This window comes from Halictus rubicundus, chromosome 10 (genome assembly GCF_050948215.1).
Source record: "Halictus rubicundus isolate RS-2024b chromosome 10, iyHalRubi1_principal, whole genome shotgun sequence".
Lineage (NCBI taxonomy): Eukaryota > Metazoa > Arthropoda > Insecta > Hymenoptera > Halictidae > Halictus > Halictus rubicundus.
Genome location: NC_135158.1, coordinates 6745938 through 6767288, shown reverse-complemented (window position 1 = coordinate 6767288; position 21351 = coordinate 6745938). Strand labels below are relative to the sequence as shown.

Below are 21351 nucleotides of genomic sequence, written 5' to 3'. Positions count from 1 at the left end.
CAGCATTCCTTTTGTACAAAAACAAGCCGCGATACTGAAGAGATGGGTTAAATTCTACCGTAACTGCGTCAGATCGTTAAGCAACGAAAGATCTTCCACTTCAGCTTAAGGAGCTATGAAACGAGAATGCTCCCCTTACTACACATCATGTAAGTGTCTGAGTATAATTGTTTGAGATAATTATCCGTAGCAATTAGAACCCAGACGAATGTCGGAACGAGCGGCATAAGCGTTCCCGCGACAGTAAAACTTGATCTTATTTCACTCAAATTATTTTTATAAGGTACAAACGATGTGAAAAGAACGATACGAAAGAATATGCATATACCTGTTGATTGAAAAATCGTATCGTTACTCGAAACCGCGTTTAATTACCATGACTCTGTAAAAGAATGCAGTTGAAATAAAGTATGATTTTCGAAAACAACCTCTCTGTAATTTCTATTAGTTATACTTACACGTCATTTAATAAATACTTGGTATATACCGACATAAATTAATTTTATTTAAAAATTGTGACAAACGTTATGTAATTTGAAAGTCCCGTGAATTCTTTGATAGTTCGTATCTCAATGTAAAAATCAATATTTAAATTATACAAATTTATCAGAAAATATGAATAAAAATTTAGAAAATTTTACAGAACTATTCAGTTGAAAAGGAACTTAAATTCAATATGAAATTTTGCATTTACAATTCAACAGAATTCTATAAATGCGAATTCCTACATTTATAAGAAGTTTTAACCCATATGCGTATGTAGTACATACTATGTACTTTTGACGACAGACGGCCGATAAATTATCTACTACAGCTAATATTACAACTGTTATATTTTTACGTAAGGAATTCAATTTGCGTGTACTATCAGAAGCAGCGCCACATAACAGTGAACACCGGTATTTCGATGCTCACAGCTCGATGGATAATCACAGATAATTACCGACTCTGTAGAATTTTTTCTTTTTATTGAGAGGGAGCTTTGGATCGTCTCTGATCCATAGGCCGTATAGATTATAACAGACAGAGATAAACAGAGAGTGAGCACTCTCCTATTCTCTCCTATTCTCTCTGATTAAACTGACAATGGAACTTAGGATGTCCGACTCTGTAGAAAATGCTCTGGTACGATAGCGGACTCTCGTAATGGAATTATCGAGTTATGGACCTACTATAATCAGCAATCGGTAACACTTGACTACGAAATTGAGCGTTTTGTCACTGCATGAAATGGCGCTGTACGAACGTTTGAATGGAGCAAATAATTCGTACCGGATTTTGTATTGTGTCTTATGAGCAAACGGCAAGAATCATTCGCACTTTGTTCTTTTAGAAGCTATCAGTTGGAATTTAGTAATTTTTCGACGCGATCTCATATTTTCTAACAAACCTAAATACACCTATTAGAAAGTACAATCTTCCACCTTTAATTTGAACCCCCTAAACTTCGAAAATTTCTACAGGAATATATTTTAAAAGTCTACATACGTTGCGTTCTCATTTTCTCTCTGGCGTTATCAGAGAGGAACATCTTCAGTATATCGAAAATTATAAGTTACGAAAAATCATTAAGCTCCCAGAGGAATTACACGCGATAAGCAAAAGTTTGTTTTAGTTAAAAATCGATTTAAACACAGATAAGAATATAATACTTGCGTTATTCTTCTGTGTCTCAGACAGACTCTGTCTCGAAGCAGCATTGTCTTAGCAGGGAGGATATCCTCTCTGGTCTTGTTAGCAACGAATCTTCAGCCAATTAAAGCACAGGAATTCTTTCACGGACTTCTTGTACAGCTCGACCTGCGGCCTGAAATGTGCTGAGTACAAGAGACATAATCGTACGGTGCGTATTGCGCGCGCATGCTTTATGGCGACGGTATCTTGCCCCAGTCCGTCAGATCATAGTCCTCCGTATTTTGCAAAAAGCGATTGTCATCGTAATCATTTTCGTTTGCCAACGGTTCATCCGGTGATCGACTGGCGAGTCGAAATTATTTTCAACAAATTTGTTCTATCAAATCGTCAAGACGAAGCTCAAAATGCCATTGGTAAGTTTCCACACTTTTCACTTCGTCTTCCTCCCCTTTTTCCACTGTCAACCTCGCGACTAAACAAACGCGTTTCTCTAATGTTTCGAACGCCGTAATTCGAATTTCGATTGAAAGTTTTCAAACGCCGTTGTTTTTCGATCTTCGATAGAGCCATGGCTTTACATGGAGTCTTTCGCCGAGCCAATTTGGGTGCGGTTTTGTGGTTAGATATTCTGACGCTCAACTTTCGCGATAGAGTAGAACGGTTATCCTTACGGAGACAGATAACGATAGGGTTTAAAGATTGTTTACACCAGGAAAATGATAAGCGGAGGATTATTCAGTTTTTCCTTTTCAGGGCAATCACGTTGCCCTTACACCCCTGGAGGATATGTCAGCTGGCCTGGGGCAAGGGGGTGGGGGGCCACCTCCAAATTGTCAAAAGGTTTATATACAACGTGACTACAGTGAAGGTACTATGGTCAAGTTCCAGACACGGTTTCCTGTGCAGTTAGAGAGCAGAGTATGTAATTAAATTAATTTCATGTTCTTTCTTTTCAATGTTTACGTTGAGCATTGATTAGATCGTACAGATTGAAATTATCAGATTTTCGTATGTAATATATTTTCGCAGGAATTTCTGAGAAAATTGAAATTGGAACTCTTTTTCTAGCAGATAGTATTTCTGAATATATAACGAACTTATAGTACATCTTGTCCCTATATTATTTTTTACTTTAGCTGGACAGACAATCGTTCGAGCATACAGTCACTCAGTTGAACAACTACTTTGCTGAAGCAGAACAGGCCAGTTGTTCCACGTATTGTGAAGGCTGCTTGGCTTGCCTCACGGGTTATCTAATTTACATATGCACAGAGACTCAGTACGAAAAGTGTTTGCGTAAGGTGGCCAAGTTTGTTAGTGAACAGAACGACAGAGTATATAAGCCTCGTGGGCTGCTACTAACAGATCCGACGTTGCGTGGTCTTAGGCTAATAGAAATCTCGATATTAGATAGACCTGCGTCGTGACTGCACATTAGCCGATCCAGGGAGTTCTTTATGTGATCCGCGCATTTCTGCCACTTTGCCAGGATCGCAGCCCCGTATGAGCCATTGGTGTTTCTGGACATGACCACTTTGAGTTCAGATCTTCTTCGACTTAATTGTGCAATGTGAATTCTGCAACGATCCGTGAATATCAACAAATTATATTTTCAGCAAACTCTACTGTGAACATACATGCAATGTTGTTTGGAATTCCTCGAATGACGCTTACCTTCTCGGATGGTATGTGGGATAAGAAACTAGGTGCACATTTTTATTTACGACTTCGAGTTCGAAACAAGAATCTCGGGAGCATACTCGCATGAAAGGTTTGTCTACAGACAACGACAATGTTTAATTGCATGTATGTTTTTTGACCGAACGAATGTAACTTCATTCGGTGTTCATGCTCGGACGCTGTGTGGACACTCATGACACCATAACGTTGTATAAGTTCAATTTTGTACGCGTACAGTAATATACCAGTGTAAGCGAAACGATTCTGCAAAGAAACAATAACGTATGCGTGCAAAGAGCAAACGCCGCCCGGCTGAAAACAGAAAAAAGAAAACGAACATTGAGCAAACCGTCTAAAACACACGGAAGATGTCGTGTACGCGTTGTTTTTTTGCAAAAACTCAAGTTCAAGCTAATTTTTTTACTGTTCATTTAAAGACTTTACCGTCATCTGCATTTAACAGGCGACACCGCGAGCCAAACTTGAGTTCCACGCGCTGTTCTCCACCGGGAACAGACCTGGCCTCAAATTTGATTCACCAGCTAGCTCTCTCTCAAGTAAAACGAGAAACGTTATCCGGCTATTGTGAGTTTGACACTTTTCGAAGACACGCAGAGCGACATACTTCAGTTTTTCCTCTTCCGCGATCTTATCTTCCATGAATGCTTGCGTTTGATTATCGAGCATATATGTACGGGTCAGGTTATTCGCTTCTGCCGTGGTTGACAAACCTTCAGACGAACACAGAATTCGATCGAAATTGCTGGCACAAAAGTATTTGCGCTGAGAGAGATCCAGGGATTGGCTAAGAAAAATTGTACCGATAGAAAGAAAGAGAGAAAGGAACGAACGAACACGAAGAGAAATGAAAGGGGTGAATTATATTTAGTAGATTATATTGTATTAAAAAGAAAAACGGATTCATTGTGTGTACATTGTGATCAAGGATAACCACACGAGTACGCACGCCGGCGTCACGGTGTTGAGTGCACGTATGCTGTATGCGTGGCGATCATTTTTATTTTATATTTTTGTACAAAGAACCGTCGGTTACACATCGTGCGAGCGACTCGACCGTTTGTCCGTGTTACACGCTGGTCGCTCGACGTTTCTCTCGGGGTCCGTTTCTCAAATTCGATTCGTTTGAAGGGAAAAACGGGATGATCTCAAATGCGACACACTATTGATTTCATTGTCGTCGGTGACAGTCGCGTCTCCGCCCGGTCTAGAGCGAGACAAGCGTCCACAAATACTATATATACATATATATATATATATATCATTATAATGCCTTTTTATGTGTCGAGCGTCGGGGTATAGATACTTATCTACCGCGCACAGTTTCACAAAGTGGAGTAAGGATTCATTTTATACTGCGGACAATGTACGGTCTCGTCCTTGGTCACAATGAGCCGCGGAGCCTGCCGATGGAACGTTGCGACTGTGATCACCGAACGGGAGAGAGAGATGTGCATGATATTTTCCATGGCCTGGATTCTTGACATTGATAATGTTCGAGGCGTTCGACTGTGCTGGCCTGTCCCATTTGGAAAAACGGGCGTACAACGTATCATACAATCATCATACATCCTCACACGTTTACCACGTAATCAGGCTTTCATACGGTCGCACCATTCAGTTTTTCGGTTATCGTACACCACAGTTGTGATATAGTTATTGTACATTATGCTTTTATCATACTAACGTATTGTTATTATACAATTATCATATACCAACGTAATATCACACGGTTATCATACGGTGATCACACTGTTATGTCTTACAATTATCATAGCCAGCATATTTTTATCATACATTATCATACACTATTATACAGGAATCACACGATATCATACCTTTACCGAACACTATCGGAGCTCACTCGGTTGGCATATGCTGTCACCTCGTTATCATACACTATCATACAACTATCGTACGTCGTCCAACATACAATTACGCTGCTCTCTCGCGGTTCTATTATTCCGTTATCAAGCAGTGCTCGAATGCTATCACACTGTTGACGAACACTATCATACAATTATTCTATTGTCTTCGTACCCTATCATAGGATTAGGCATCCAGTTATCATACAGCACGACGTCACTATGTGTTCAGTGAGGCTGAGCGGGAATTTCCAATGGGACAGCGCGCACGCTCGCGTTCCTCGAACAGCATTAATCAAGGGATCAATGAATACCGCCAAATAGCCGCGTCACTGCCACGACGTTTGTTTCTGCGTGATCAGTGAACAAGAGAACAAGGAACGAGGATGAGGAAAAAGAGAGATTCGAAACTCAGTAGCTGACCTGCACAGATCAAAAAGAGATTGGACAACGGTGTCCGAAACGATGATGTTGTCACCGACGTCGCAAAAATTGCATCGCGCCAGGCTCCGCTCGTATGCAACGACCCACATACACATACACACACACAGACACATATACAAAGAGAGCGAGAGAGAGAGAGAGAGAGAGAGAGACGCGCGTTGCATAATGTAAATAGCGAATTAATTGCCGACAAATGTACCGGAGAGGGAAGAAAAAGAACCGTTTGTTATACTTAATTTAATCGTAGGACCAAAACGTTTGCTGATTCGTTAGCGTGTAAAAGGACACCGTCGTTCGAGTGTAATTTCTAAATGTTTTATTAATAAAAACAGCGTAAAAGCCACCGATGGGAGTACATTATCTTCCGAACGAAAGAAGTCTGAACAATTCAGAGAGAAAGAGAGAAAAGTTGTGCGACTGAGGTAACGAAAGAAAGACAATCGAGAGTGAGGTTGTATGATTGAGAGAGAGAGAGAGAGAAAGCGGTATTTTGAGCACATTCAGATCTTTATTTAATCGGGCGCAATAATCTTCTCGACAGGCGTGCCCTCGTTCGTAACTATAAGACTAGAAACCAGTCTCACTCGTTGCACTGAATTCTCGTGTAACGCTTGGAATCGCCACAATCGAGCATCGTGGGGATAATAATAATATCTGTAGCGTAGATACGACGCATGCATTTCCATTGATTCGCTCCTCCTCCGCGATACAGTACCGGATAAACGGTTTTCTCGGTTTGTTCAGTATCGTTGAGCCCTTTCGCGAAGACAATCATGAACGACTCTTGTCGTCTGTGAAACCTTTTTCGGACAACTTATTCGACGTCGCGAGTAAAATATTTCTTAAAAGACGCGCGCTCTTTTCTGATTAATGCGGGAGGTAATTGACTCTACTACTCTTCGCAAACGCGTCTCGACATTTGACAATACATTCGTCGAATTAATGTTTCATTAAAAATATTCTGAAGACTATGGTGATCGTTGATGACGGAAAAAACAGACTTCTGAACATCTGCGATGTTGGAAACACAACTGCACAATAAGGTTCGCAATACACATTCCTCCGATTCGTTTCTTTCGCCTACACTTTCCTTTTAACACCTATTTTCTACATGTCTTACGTGTTCCGGTGCGACAGAGACGTAACAACAATCGTTTACGGTGCAACAAACAATGTACAAACACATATTTCTATTTCCGTCGAGGGCACAGCGAATATTCGTGCAGTGGACGCATTGATCGATATCGTTCCGCGGGGATCTTCTGGTCTAGACCGTCATTTTGTAAAGAAATCGGAAAAACATGCTGTACAAACAAGTGATTTTGATTATTTTCGTATAAAAAGAAAACAACGTATGTACTTCAAGCACCCACGAATACGCGTGCAATATCTTATCGCGAAAAGTTCAATAGTTTTTTTGAAAAAAAATTCCTAATCGGAAGAAGAACGATCTCGAAAACCAGAAGGCCCCTTTAACGCGTAACTGCGATGCGGTTTCCGTGATCGTGCAAGAATATCAAACAAACCGGCAGGGTTTTCGAGCACGTCCGTCCGGTACTGTGCCCGTTTCGCTCTCGGACGTCATAGCCGTCGATCAGGACGCTGATAATCCCCGGTAAGAGGTTGTCCAATCGTCGTCGGTCGTTTTCCTCCTTGTCGATGTTTGCCTTGGCCGACGAAGAAAACAGAGGTCTAATGAAATACAGGAACGACGGGTCAACACGAGGAGCCCGTGGCTCGTTTCCTCGAGCCTCGACCGTATAAAAGTGGAATGCGAAATCGTGTTTTTCGTTTCGACGACGAGAGACGGTCGGATTTCGGCGCAAGGCCCGCCTACCCGTTCGTCTCTGACGTAACCGAAATCATTATTGATCGAATCGATCCGACGTAGCTCGCCGGCCGACCGGGATTCGCCATTTCCGGATGCTTCCGGTAAAGCGGAACGGGAACGCGACGTGTCCAGGTGTTCCATCGTCGTCTCTTCGAATATATAAAAATGTCCTTCGCCGCGAAACGACAGCTCCGTTCCCCCCACCGTGCTTCGATAGCTAGCCTAAGTTTTATCGAGATATACAAAAAGATTGTCAAAATTGAATCCGCGTTCTCGGCCGCTGTTCAGCGTTCAGCCCAACTAGCCTAGCCATCGACTAAACTCTGAATTACTCTACGTTCGTCAGACATGGGCGCAGATCGCCCTGCGGGCCACTGCCCTGGCTCCGTTCAGCATCGAAGCCACGCCCACTCAGGGTTCTCTGCGAACTGGGAGCAAGATAGTTTTCCATCTTGATTGCTCTCAGAAGCGATCTAGGGTATTCCTCGGAATAAAGCACCCTCTGCCCATGCCTGCTTCTTGCTCATTCCGTAAGACTTACGCTTCTCGCGGTCGATTTTACGTCTCGTTCCAACCGGACCTAGAGTCCCGTCGACTTCCAAGTTGCCTCGCGTAACCTTGGTTCCTCCTGGCTTCTTCTGTCGACGGGATGTCCTATTTAGGAGTTCTCCTCGTTGCCAGCTGGTCTCCAATGATTCATACCTCTGCGGTACGTCATTCGCCTCATCAGCCGGCCACCCACGCGACTGGGCGGCTAGAATTGACCTTACGGAGTACGATTAACTCGCCCTCGATCTTGTTCACAGACTCTCCAGAGTAGTCGACGTAAGACGTCAAATGAGCAAGCACAGTTTGTTGCGGCTCTTACGTTCGGGGATCAACGCCTTCGTCTTGCTGGTGTCCTCCGGAGTTCCGGTTGCGTACAAGGACCTGCTGATACGGTGTCTGAAACCTTTGCTCAGCGTTCGGCCACCCTTCCTCACGGACGAGAATCTGCCGAGGGCAGACTTGGGCTCCGGAGGGCCCTCCTTCTTCTCGGCGTGGGCGCAGTTTAATGTCGTTACCGTGAACTCGATGTCCTTCGGTTCGTACGAGACGAATTCCTCCACCGGTTCGTCGATCGTGTCCCGGTCGATCCAGGTCAGACCCATCTCCACTTTCTCAGCCAAGTCCTGCCAGTGCTTCCTGTTCTCCATGGTGCCGTCGTACAACGGCATGATCCACGGGAACGTCTCCGACATCACCTTGTACAGCGGCAGACAGATCACGTCGATGAATCCGACCTGCATTTGGGGGAGCTCGTCCCTCTTCTCGCGATCCATCATCGCCACCGGCTGCTGGTTCAGCTGGAGACGTTCCAGGTCCCCTTGGTCGAAGAACTCGTCCGCTACCAACTTAGCTACCCGGTGCTGCACCTCCCACGGCTTCGCAATAGCGCTCACGTCGCAGGCGGTCATCATCATCCCGCAGAGCACTGCGAACAAACAACAGGGATATTAGGGTTGCGTCTCTGTTTGCTACATTTTGGGGTGCGCTAGGTTCTGAAGCAATTAAGACAAGAGTAAGGGGATTGACTCGAAACGGACTATTACGACAGTAGGAAACGCGTCACGTGGCCAGGTCATGGTGAGGGAATAGCGTCGTAGAAGGGAAAGGTAGAGTGGGGAGACTTAATCTGACGACACGGGGTCTAGGAGAAGCTTACGTTCTTTTTTCTCCTCGCTCTGCCAGTCGAACTCCCCGTCGTCTATCAGCTCCATGAACCGATTCTTTTTCTTGAAGTACATCGCCAAGTCAGTCGATAGAATTGCGCTCTCCACTACCTTCATCACCCTCCTGTAATCCTGCATGGACAGGTTCTGGAAGATGTTGTTGAGGTCAGAGTTCAGGATCATCACGCACTGATCGAAGTGATGGTGCTCCATCGTGCTAGTAGAGTAGAGGATCGCTAACGGGGATTCCGTCTTCGTTTGGAACGCGTTGTTCGTTCCTCGGTGATCTAAGTCGTGGCATAGACAGGCTACCAGGAGTCCTAGGATCTCCAGGTCGGTCATGAATTGCTCCATCTTCCCGGTCTTCAGCATGGCGAACATCGTCTGCGCGACGTTCAGCGCGTGCCTCCAGTTGTGGTACTTGACCGGTCTGTTGTTAAGAGGGGAAATCAGTTTCTATGTGATCCCCATGTCTTGCAGCTGATACAGAAATCTTTTATTTTGCATGAAGGGAACAGTATCGAAAGATTACCTGTAATTCTTCTTAACGCTTAGTATCCACCTGCACAGAACCTCATAGGGTATGTGAAACTTTTGGATCAGGTTGCATTGCTTGAACATCCGGATTGTAGCTCTGCAGGTGTCCTCGTCGGTCAGGTCGAAGTCGATGAACGTGAAGCTGTACAGATTGAACGTCTCCGCGGACGGTATCGGTTCTGAAGTCAGTTTGACGGTGTCGTCATTGCTGGCGGTCGCATGGTAGCTCAAACATTCGAGAGCCACCTTCTGCTTGGCCATTAGCTTGCAGGCGGACTCGTACATCTGCGTATTGTGGATCCCGAGACCGCAAAAGATCGCGAACGCCTCGAAGATTGACACGTCCGAATCGGTGAAGGACGTCCCGTTATCCTGCCAACCAAATTGTCCTGTTAACTATGAAATTCCTCAAGTTGGCGAGGGACCTAAATCACGGATTAAGACTCTATCTACCGGGGGCCTATTTATAGGACTTTCTGTAATACTCCTAAACAAAACTGTTGTTGTAGTTTTGGAACTTTAATTTCGGAAATAACCGCCGGTAGATAATGTGTTGGGATTGTTAAAAATGAACAGACCTTGTTGATCAGCTGAGCAACACCAATCACAGTTCTCTGACCGTTCACAATAGGCATGCAGAGGATGCTCTTGATGGGCTCGTTCCCCGATTGCATCACGTCTTTCTTCAGCCAAGAAGCAACATCACCGATGTTCAAAATCTGCCCGGTCGATGCTACGTATCTAGCAATCTGGCCAAGAGGACTCGCAAGATCGTTCGCGCTGGGCCTGTAAACCTTGCCCTCCTTGCTCTTGTTGTCCATCTCGAAGATGGTGGTGAACTTGTTGCTTTCGGTCGAAGCCTACGAACATCAAAGTTAAATGTCCTTGTCGAAACGAACAGGCAACGTTCGAGTATTACGGTATGCCCCCTATCTCGGCAAGAAAGATCGAACTTTTTGGGACTATAGAGTTCTGGTCTACTCACGTGCTGTAGGAAAATGTCCTCCATTTCGATGTTGTTGCTCTGAGCCGCCAGGAAAGAGAAAAACACGATCAGACTTACGAGTTCGAGCAACGGGAGCCGGTCTCACTCACCTCTCGCCTCGACAGCGGCTTTCTGCTCTCTTGCGTCGATTTTCCTGGCCGTTCGACGATCTTTTCGAGGTGTCCCTGAAATCAGACGCCGACCTCTAAACACGCTCTTCGACACCCTGGTCTGGGTCCTCACGGATCCTCTATTTCCAACAATTAGCAAACTATCTACTCCTCTTGGTCTAGGAAGTTCTAGGACTGCGTTGATAAAAATGGTGGAAAGTCTTTCGGAAAATTGTGGGAATTCCAACAATGACACTGACAAACAATAATCGTTAGACTGCGGATTTGATGCATTTATAATAACCCGGGTTGTTTCCTCAGGAGTCGATCTTTCTCAAAGCCAATCCCAAAAGTTCGTGGACACTAAAACTGCATTCTTCGGTGAACGACATCGAACTTACTGCCTCGCCGCAATCGAGATCCAGAAGATACACAGCGCACCTCTCGCACTTGAGCAGCTCTTTGGCCTCGGTCATGATCTTGGTGACGAGGCACTCAAGATTGTTCTGCTCCTCGAATATGTTCCTCGCCAGGTTCAGGAGGATCTGGTTTCTCCTGTACTCCTGGACAGACAGCTCGAACAGCTGGGCATTTTGTATACCGATCCCGCAGAACGTTAGATACCTAGAAGAACCGATTTCACCCGTTACACCAGGGACCATAACCACCGCACCAACAAATCCACCGTTGGCCAACCTTTGGAACACTTCCACATCTCTGTCGGTGAACTCGTTGCTGCCGTTGGTCTTGTTGATGATCTGCGCGACCCCGATCACGTCCCCCTCGTAGTTGCAGATGGGCATGGACAGGATCAGAGTGGTCTTATATCCGGTCCGCATGTCGATGGTGCTGTTGAACCTCGGGTCCTGAAGAACGCATTCGAAAGTTGGTCTTATCACCCTAGGAAACGCTCAACCGGTTCGATGCTTTCGATCGTTCGGACCTTGTAGGCATCCTTGATGTTGATGATCTCCTTGGTCTGAGCGACGTAGCCGGCGATCCCGATCCCGAACGGGATCTTGATCTCCTCGTTCTTGGCTTTGCGGACCGCTTCCTCGAGTTCGGTGTCCTGCGTCACGTCGAACAGCTTCGCCACCAGGTACCTGTCCTCCAGAGGTCCTTTGGCTAGGAAGAGGCTGCCTCGATCAGCGTGGGTCAGCAGGCCGACGTTCACCAGGATCTTGTGGCAGAGCACGTTGATGTCCAGCTCGTTCGCCACGTCCCTGATCAGTTCCATGAACAGGTCGCTCTCGTCCAGCCTGTTCAGCTCCTCTCGACGCCCCACCAGCGACGAATACGTCCTAAACGGAACATCAACGGGTTTAACACGTTCACAGAGTTTTTATCTAAGTGGGGTCATGCTGGTCATCGCTAGACTGCGGATATTTATGTAAAATAAAAATTGTTTGCGTCAGAGACCAGCTAGCAAAAAGGGGTGAAGCTGGCTCCAAAGATTTGCGTTCGACCGCTAGGTTCAGTTGGATTCACCTGTTAGGGCTCTTGCACCTCTTCGCCGGCGAGCTGGAGTCCAGCCACGTTTGGAAGATGTCCGACGTCACGCTGTTACGCTTGCTCCGGACCAGAAGGTTCTCTTCTTGGTGCGAAGTCCTCACTGGTGAGGACCTTTGGAGTACGGTTGATACACCTTGAAGACGCAGCCGGAGCTCCTGGCTAGCGTTCTCGCGCAGCCAGGCCTCGACCGCCTCTGGATGTGCCTCTAGGTACCTTTCATCCAAAAATACTCGGACTGTACTGATATATCGATGGAAAATATTATGTTGGCCCGGTTTTTCTATTTCCGTAGTTATCGGACACGAAACGTTCGATCGACCAGAAATTTTCGAAAATTTGTTGGACGCGGATAGGTGTCGGTTAGAATGTCCGATACCGGCCACTGAATTTCTACATGCTGTTGCAAACACTATGCATCGGTCATTAAACTTCTACAGGCTGATACAAATTCCTTGCACCGGCTGTTAAACCTCTACAGGCGGATACAAATATATTATACGTGGTGGTATACAAATATATTATACGTTAGTTGGACGCGGATAGGTGTCGGTTAGAATGTCCGATACCAGCCACTGAATTTCTACATGCTATTGCAAACACTATGCATCGGTCACTAAACTTCTACAGGCTGATACAAATTCCTTGCACCGGCTGTTAAATCTCTACAGGCGGATACAAATATGTTACACGTATTCTAGGTCTGACAATAAAATTCTACAGGCTGATACAAATATATTGTATCTATTCTAAGGCTGCCAATACAATTCTACAGGCAGATACAAATATATTCTGCCTACTATAAAATAAAATTTCACAAACTGATACAAATATATTGTGCCTATTCCAGGCCTGACAATAACATTCTACAGGCTGACATCTTGCAGCGAGAATTTCTACAGGGTGATACAAATATTCGATTCTGGATAACTACCATAAATACCTAGCATCGAGCAGTGGATTTCCATAAATTGATAGAAAAGTTTGGTGCTTAGCCCGGGTGTTGCAATGGATTTCTACAGGCTGATACAAATGTCTGGAACTCGACAATGAATATTTGCAGACTGTCACAAATATCATATTCGTGGTTTGCACAGAAGGTTCAGGACAACATAAATAATAAACGATGCATCTTCTCGTGTTTCACACAAGTCCGTGCACAGAGTATCGGAAAACAATTACCAACGTAATTACCTAATGAAGCGTGCATCGCCCGCAAAGTGTATTTTATACAAGGTGACAGAAATCTAGGCGTAACCACGGAATATTCAAGTGGATGAAATTATGAACAGTTCACACCACCTTACCTTCCAACCTTCTCCATAGTCAGACCATCGTCTTCGTCGTACTCGTGTATAGTCTCCTGACAGGTGATCCTCTTGCTCCTGCAGAGCCTGGCTATGTCCGAGTCCTTGACATCAGTCTTGCTACTTGAACTTAAAGGTAATTTTGATTTTTCTTGCGTGGACGTCTCCATTTTATCGGATTCTTTAAACGGATCGGGCACGTTCGGCTCCTCGGATTCTTCAGGATTCGGCGAGCACACCAGCTGGCACTCGCTTCTCTCTGCGGACTTCGAGGACATCGGTTTCGTCGAGATTTTCATCGTACTGAAGCTCTCTATGATATCATTGTGATTCACCTGTTCGAAAAATCGGTACCGCATTTTTAACTCATATTGATGCTGATTAACTCGAACGTTCCTCAGAGAGTTTTTCCATTCAACGTTCGATTATCTCATACAAATTTGTACAAATTCATTCCCTTATAGAACAACCTCCGGATTACTTTTGAAAGCTAAATTTGTTCAGCAATATTTATTCGAGATCGTTAGACTGGAATCGTTAGAATAGTGAAAACATCATTAAGGTGATCTATCATTTTCTACTCACTGAAATTATTTAAAAAAGAAATAAGTGTCTATGCAGCTCCTGTGTCTTGTAATTAATGCAATTTTGGTTCTGCATGAAAATCTGCAGTCTGGAGATCGTGCTTGTAAAATTAGTTCTGTTTGGTCGGTCTTTTTAGTTTCTTTGTCACTTGAGGGCGATGGGGAAGGTTGATGCAAATAAATATCGTTTAAGATTTTTTTCTGGGTTCCGTCGAGAAATTCGTACCTCTGCATCTTTCGGCTCCGGCAACTTCTCGTCCACTTCGTCCTCAGACTCCATATCATCTTAGGTCTGAATTAATTACCATTGAGAGCAATGGTAGGGGACGTCTCCGCTTTAACTCGCGGAAGTTGAGAACGAGGTGAGGACACTTCACATTGTACTCGCGCCGCTTTGTTAAACTTTACGTACTTTCCGAGCTGTGCAACTCTCGGAACTCCGGGTCTGGAATAAGCATTCGTTTCGGTGAACTTGCGTCGGCTAAATGACGGAATTCCGCGCCCAAGAGAATTCAATTTTTTTAGGCTCGGAAAAACGAATTATTCGTACGCGATAAAAATATATCTTGCCCGTAATTATTAGAGTCGCTCGTGTTTGCCTCGTGTGACTCATGAAAAAAAGAAAATTATTCAAAATCGGTTTCTTATGACTGCTGGTAATAAATTGTGAAAAGTTACTCTCGATAGGTTTAATTCATTTACGCTGCCAGCAACAAGTTTAGTGACAAAGCGAGGGGGAGGGAGGAACGGATAAAGATCCGACAGTTAATAGGTCAGTGTAAAAATAAGGACGCACAAATAACCGGGTAAATAAATAATCTCATGTGAATAAACTTACGAGTCATCGGTAACCGTCTCTTTAAGAAAACCTGTCGACGAAATTTACACGTTGCCGCGACAAAATGAATTTATCACTCAATTTGCATATCGGACCGAATAATAACACCGTTCAAGTTTTATTCAACAAACATCGATCGTTGTTACGGTCCGATGATACGAATCCACTAACAAAACTTTGTCGTTTTTAATCATTCTTGTATGAAACTTTTCTTATAATAGTTTTGACATTTTTCTGAGCGGCTCATGTATCGAGACTTTACTGTACTTTTATATTTTGGGAAGATTATTGCGAAAGGTGCGAAACGAACGTTCCGGTGAGTCGAAGAGGCGGAAATGAACTCGCATTTTATTTTCGCGTTCAAAGACACCGCGAAGTGCGTGCACCGCGAACACGAGTTGTCCAACTTCCCCATCCCCCTTTCATCCCCATTTCACCCGGTTTCACGGAACCGATGGGAACGACTCGCGTGGGAAATCCTGGTCTAATCATTGAATTATGAAATTGCGCGATTTGATATTCAACGGGTCGTCCCCGGGTTTTCTACCGAAAATAACCGGCTGCAGCGTAAAACAACCCAGCCATCCGTTAAATTAACGTCCGCCGTCGGACATATTTGCCAAGACGCCGCGCTGCCTTTGTACGTCGTCAGCCGTTGCAGCGTGTCGCCATTTTCAAAGATAAAATTAAGGAAGATCGATAGTTCTTTTGAACCGTGCCGCGGAATACCTATTTTTGCCAGATTTTCGCGTGCTTTCTATCCACGGGAGTTTGCGGGATCGCGTTCAACAATTTCGCTCGGCTTCCGGTTTGAAACGGTTTTAGGTGTCATCCAACTGTATTTCAATTAGCGTTTCCCGACTCGAAGTCTGATGAAACAATTTGTAGTTCCCTCTCTTCTTTTTCTCTCCGTGGTAAGTTTAATTAAATCGCAAAAATTAAACGGCGCCGTAAACTTTGACAGAGCTCTTGTTTTATTGTGCCCCTTTTGTAAGTGTGCAAAACGCACGGTCTGCTGGCGACAGGCTTCGGGCAAAGGGATAAAAAAAGAAAATGCAATACTACGGTAAACTTTATAATTTAACTCGCGTTAGAGTACGCGAATAAATATTCTTCGACGGCTTCTTGACGCGCCGTGCAAATTATGGTCGCGCACAGTGAGGGCGCACAAGTTTTGCGTAAGATGCATACAAGCACCGGTGCAATAAATCGTCTTTTCATAAATATTAAATCTCAAGAAACTGCGCCGATAAATCCATCAGTTTCCGAGACAACAATCTTGCACCAGTTCTTATAAATTCTTCGCTGCATGGACGTTTAAATAATAATTACTGTTTGTTCGCACCTTTATGCAAATTTGTACGGGTCACAACAATTTTGCAAAAACCGGAGCAACAGAACAATTCTTTTCGTCAACCAGAAGATTCCTCTTTTCTTAAACGTATTGACAAAGAAAATGATTTCGCTCCAGTTTTGTTGCAATAGAAAATGTTTATTTTCCGAAAAATATCCCCTGTATACCTACAATCTATACCTGAAAAAATAAATTTTCCATCTCAATACCAATTAAAAATACTAGGACACTTCACTTAGACTAGTGTTAAACTCGCGTACAGAAGAAAATTACCACTTTAAATATTTTTGACCAATAGCACAGTAGTTAACATATTAACCCTCGCAGTCTACTATAAATAACGCGAATATTGTATTTAAATGATCAGAAAAGATTCTAATTGATCGCGAACATACCTCCGAGAACGCCGTTCAGACTCCACAATTCTTCGGGAGAAGTTCGTGTCGGAAGTTGCTTAAAGAGTCACTTCCTCGCGGAAGATCGAAGCGATTCTCTTCGGAATTGCCAGCCGCCGGTTTATCGGTCTCGTAGATCGCACATTTGTCTCGTTGGAAGATCGAACGTCGCACGATCCGATCGATCTTCGGCAGACTCGCTGGCGAGTATTTCGAAGTTCGAAAGAGCGAGGAAGAGAGAAGATTGCGCGTCTCTTCTCTCGGTTGGCTCCCTTGCTTTTCACTTACGCACCGCTTTTACTGCATCCCCGGGCCTGTAATCGAGCGAAAGTTAATCCTTTGTGGGGCTTCCCATGGTCGGCGTCGAGGTGTCCCCATAATAACTCCACGCGACTTCGGGAAAGAAGGATCGCCTCGGTGGAACGAGCACAGGCTCGGCAGAGAGTCGAGACACTTTTCGGCCGGTTATTCGCGCGAAAATCTGCGGAATCTGCGGAACGAACTTTTCATCTTGCGCGTTTCCTCTCTGGCAGATTTCAGTTTCGACATTTGAAAATTTTTTACATGTACCACTGCTTTGACAATGTTCGCACAAACTCGCATTTCAACCGGCTCCGGAGAAAACGAAAACGATTTTCAAATGTTCTGCAATCACAGTTTCGGTAAATCTGAATGGAACAGTATCCTATCGAACTTCAATTATTCTGTGAAGGCTACACGAATGAAATTACTCACAAATGAGTGTGAAAAATTCGTTTTCCCTGAGAGTTTCTCGCAACGAAATTGTGTTCCACATCGTCGCTTTATTTTTCCGCGTAAAGTCTCTTCTCTGCGTGCCATGAAGCACAGTATAACGACATAGCGAGGTTTCTTTGGCAGACGAGGATCGCCGAAATTGTTTTACGCTGCGAGGAAGCGTTGCTCGCTCGGCGGGACCGTAAGTTAGAAGTTTAAGGGCCCGAGGATTTTATTACTCCGTTCTGGGATCGGTTTCCGGCTTCCCGTTGTGTCTCTCCATCCTCGAGCCCTTATCTAGGGACCGAGAAGGGTCAATCCTGCGTGGATCCCGAGTACGGCCCTTCGACACTCGGAACCGTTTCCGTGCGACACCCTTCCGTTTTTACGAGTCTGCGTTCGTTCCACTGGCAGCGCAACTTGAAGGTAACGATGCGCGGTAGGGCCTCGATAGTTGCACGAGAGCGGAGACAATTTGACGAGGTAACCGTTCAGCATAAAATCTTACAATTCCTCTTACCAATGAAATCAAACTGAAAACCGAGCTTGCTCATAGTTGGATTCACTTTTATTCTTATTTTCCATTTCATCCTATTGACCAAAATATTATTCTGCATATCTAAAGTTCAGAACAGGGAACGGTGAGTAATCTTTAGATTTATCATTTTTAGAACAGGAAATGAATTGTGTAATTTTATGCTTAGTGGATAACAGGTTGAAACGAATAAATTAGTTGAAGTTAATGACAATTTTTCCTGTTTAAAAGCGTTTTGTGATTCAAGCAATGTTTTATCGAGCACCTACTACGGCGAGATAGTAAACACAACTGGTTCACGAAACGGCATTTGCACTAATTAATGGAAGATAACGGCAAGAAAATGGCAGCTTGCTCGCTGGTGGGCTTTTATTAGTTTCCATTTTGAGACCAGTTTCGAAATTGTTTCGAGATGATGAAGATTGTCCCGAGCTCAAGGGCCATGGCCCGGAGCTACTGTTTATATTCCCATTGGGTTTACTACTTCACCATGCTGTTAACTTCGAGTATATCTCAAGATCAAATGAGAAAGGGCTCTTCCAAGTTTAGTGTATTTATTTTTCAAGCCCTCGAGTTTCTCTCCTTTCTTCGGGACCTTATATTTTCGGGTTGATGCATATGAAACGGTGAATTCCCATCTACCACTTCTTTCTTATAATATTTCAAGTTCTTTTCTGTTGTGACGTTTACTGTGTTTTGGCAGTGGAATTACTCAGAAGCTTATATTCGGTGTTATTAATTAAATTAAACCAATTTTCTTACCGAGTCTTGTTATTGCAACGAGATCACTAATCTTAACGTGTTTTGATGAATAAATTTCAATAAATTTACGGGATACCGTTTTCTCAGAAACAGAATCAAAGTAAACAAATTCCTCAGTATGAAAATTATATAATATACAAGGTTCGATTAACCAGAATAATTTTTTGGTAGAATTTGTCTTTAATTTTAAAGAAAATTTGCCTGTTTGTGAGTAATAATAATATACAGGTTAAAATAATTTATAAAATATACAGCGATATTTTACAACTAAAACTATAGAAAACAAAAAAAAACGAAAATCAAAACGATTGTACAAATCGTTTACACTCTGTTTTATTTACACTCTGTATACAATTTTTGTAATTTTTCATCAAACTCTTCATTTCTGCTATTTCTAAAACATAAAAAAATAACAGGTATATCAATCAAAATAATACCGACCGTAACTCTGTTCTTTATCAATTGGGAAGGGCAAGAAAGTAAAATGATTTCACAAAACAATCTTTAAAACCTTAAAAAATTCTACGTTACTCGCAGATCAATCTACCGAACAACAAATCCACGAGAGAAAAGATCTCGAGGAAAAAACGACCAGAAATTAATAAAGCAAGCTGTACAATCTTAAGAAATCATACATTACTCACAGACTAATCACCCGAACAACAAACTTCCACGAAAAATTCAACCGAAAACAATTCCCCTCGACTCCGGAGGCCGGCGATCACGAATCAGCAGCCACAGATCAGTTTCAACTTCCGTCACCACCGAAACGAACCCAATCCAAACGAAAAAGCAAAGAAGAAAAAAGCTCGCGGGAAACCACCGTTTCCCATATACAACAACCGCAGAACGGCTATCTGTGAACATACTTCGCCACCTCTTCGAAACCCAGTGCAGATCTCGGTGAGCGGGTTGTTCACGCGGCCGGGGATCCGACGCCGAGATCGAGCCGGGCCGATCCGTCCTCGATCATTTAATTTTCCCGAGGAAATCAGTGTGCGGCGAGTCCGGCGCCGCTGATCCTTGCCCCTATCCGTCTTCCGTGACAGTAATCAAGCTGATTCGACGGTCTCCGAATCGATCTCGAGGCAAGAGAGAAAGAGAGAGAGAGAGAGACAGAGACAGGCGGAAAGAGAGGGAAATAGAGAGAGAAGGATTTGGTCCTGCACGTTCGTCCTGGCTACCGTGACTTCCGGTCGGGATAGCTGATCGCTATTGGCGCACGGGTCTGGCTGGTGTCCTAGGCCCGGCCAGTGTCGAGCCTCCGGGGATAGCCGAGCATCCTCGTTGATCGACGTTTATCTCCTCTCATCTCGTCACCTCTCATCCACTCAGCCCTGTCCTCTTCGGCTCGCCTTTTGGCTCTCGTTCACGGCTCGCCGCTTCTCGGGCCTGTTCTCCGCTGTTGGCCAGTCTCGCAGCTCTTTGCAACTGTCATCGAGAACCAGGTCCCTGTCGCTGTTCCACCTGGTGCTACGGTTAAGTCTGCGTTAGGTCACTCGTGTCTTGCTAAGCTACTGTCATCGAGAACCAGTTTGCACCGCGGAGAGAGCTTGTACTCGTGCACACCTCTCTCTCTCTCTCTCTCTCTCTCCCTCACTGTTTCACCTGGCGTGAAATCGGTTGGTCTCGCCGGCGGGGGACGAGGACCCGAAGGACCCTGGAATCCTGGAGGATCGAACGCGGCCGCAGGTCGTGTGACAAGCCGAGCCAGGACACGCACATGTCCCACGCAACTGCGTAAGAGAGGATGCGTCGCGACGGGACGCGATTGGCCGCGGCTCGATCGAACGCCGCGACTGGACCGGTCGAAAGCTCCGAGCTTACTGAACAGCCAGGCCAACCGACGGGTGTTCGTGAAACGCGGAGCTTGGCCGGATACGCGCAAGCTATCCCCGTCTCTGTCCCGTCGCTGGCTCTCCCTGTGTAGGCGTCTATCTCTTACCCTGTGCCTGTAAACGCGCCAGTATTTGTGCCTGTAGCTGTACTCGCGCTTCGCTCTCCCTGTCTGTGAGCGTGTCTCTTTTCCTCGTAGCTGTACCGGTAAATGTGAATATACTTGCGCCGGTGCTTGCGCTCGAGCTTGTGCTCGTGCCTGTACTTGTGCTCGCCTCCCCTTGTGTTCGAGCGAATCTCTTTCCCTGTGCCCGTACTTGTGCCTGTAACTGTGCTTTTTACACTTGTGCTCGTGACTGTAAATGTGCTGCGACTGTGCTTGTGCCAGCGCCGCCGCATGAGCCGCCTGTGTCGGTGGAACGCGGAAACTAGCGCGCCAGCCTCGATCCTACCCCCGGTCTCTCTCTCTCTCTCTCTCTCTCCCTCTCTCTCTCTCTTTCTTTGTGTTCTTCTTCGGCTTCTTCTTCTTCTTCTTCTTCTATATACTTCTCCCTCTTTCACCTTTCCCCGTCTCTGTCTCGGGCACGAAGACACCGACGAGAAGAGAGAGCGACACGTAGCACCGGTGGACGCGAGCTTGCACGACGACGTGCGCGTAAGACAACCCGGCTCCGTGTTT

The 21351-nt window shown here is 44.9% G+C and overlaps 2 protein-coding genes across 4 annotated transcripts; one reads left to right on the top strand and one right to left on the bottom strand.

Moving 5' to 3' along the window:
* The first annotated feature begins 1866 nt into the window (after positions 1-1866).
* Positions 1867-3618, top strand: LOC143358405 (golgin subfamily A member 7). Its single transcript, XM_076795539.1, has 3 exons — positions 1867-2048; positions 2389-2553; positions 2772-3618. Exons 1-3 carry the CDS (start codon positions 2040-2042, stop codon positions 3060-3062), a joined length of 465 nt encoding a protein of 154 aa, XP_076651654.1. The 5' UTR covers positions 1867-2039; the 3' UTR covers positions 3063-3618.
* On the bottom strand, positions 3429-20406 carry Pde6 (phosphodiesterase 6). Of its 3 annotated transcripts, XM_076795537.1 has the most exons (14): positions 19481-19613; positions 16805-17118; positions 14444-14662; positions 13634-13968; positions 12306-12542; positions 11761-12118; positions 11514-11683; positions 11219-11441; positions 10818-10892; positions 10708-10746; positions 10301-10582; positions 9718-10094; positions 9179-9615; positions 3429-8947 (listed from the first exon to the last, which is right to left on the bottom strand). In XM_076795537.1, the coding sequence occupies exons 3-14, from the start codon at positions 14495-14497 to the stop codon at positions 8307-8309; spliced, it is 3228 nt and encodes a 1075-aa protein (XP_076651652.1). In that variant the 5' UTR covers positions 14498-14662; positions 16805-17118; positions 19481-19613; the 3' UTR covers positions 3429-8306. The 3 variants fall into 3 exon arrangements, with proteins under 3 accessions (XP_076651652.1, XP_076651651.1, XP_076651650.1); XM_076795536.1 differs by lacking the exon at positions 19481-19613 and adding an exon at positions 20021-20406 and having other exon boundaries at positions 11219-11683; XM_076795535.1 differs by having other exon boundaries at positions 11219-11683.
* Positions 20407-21351: the final 945 nt, after the last annotated feature.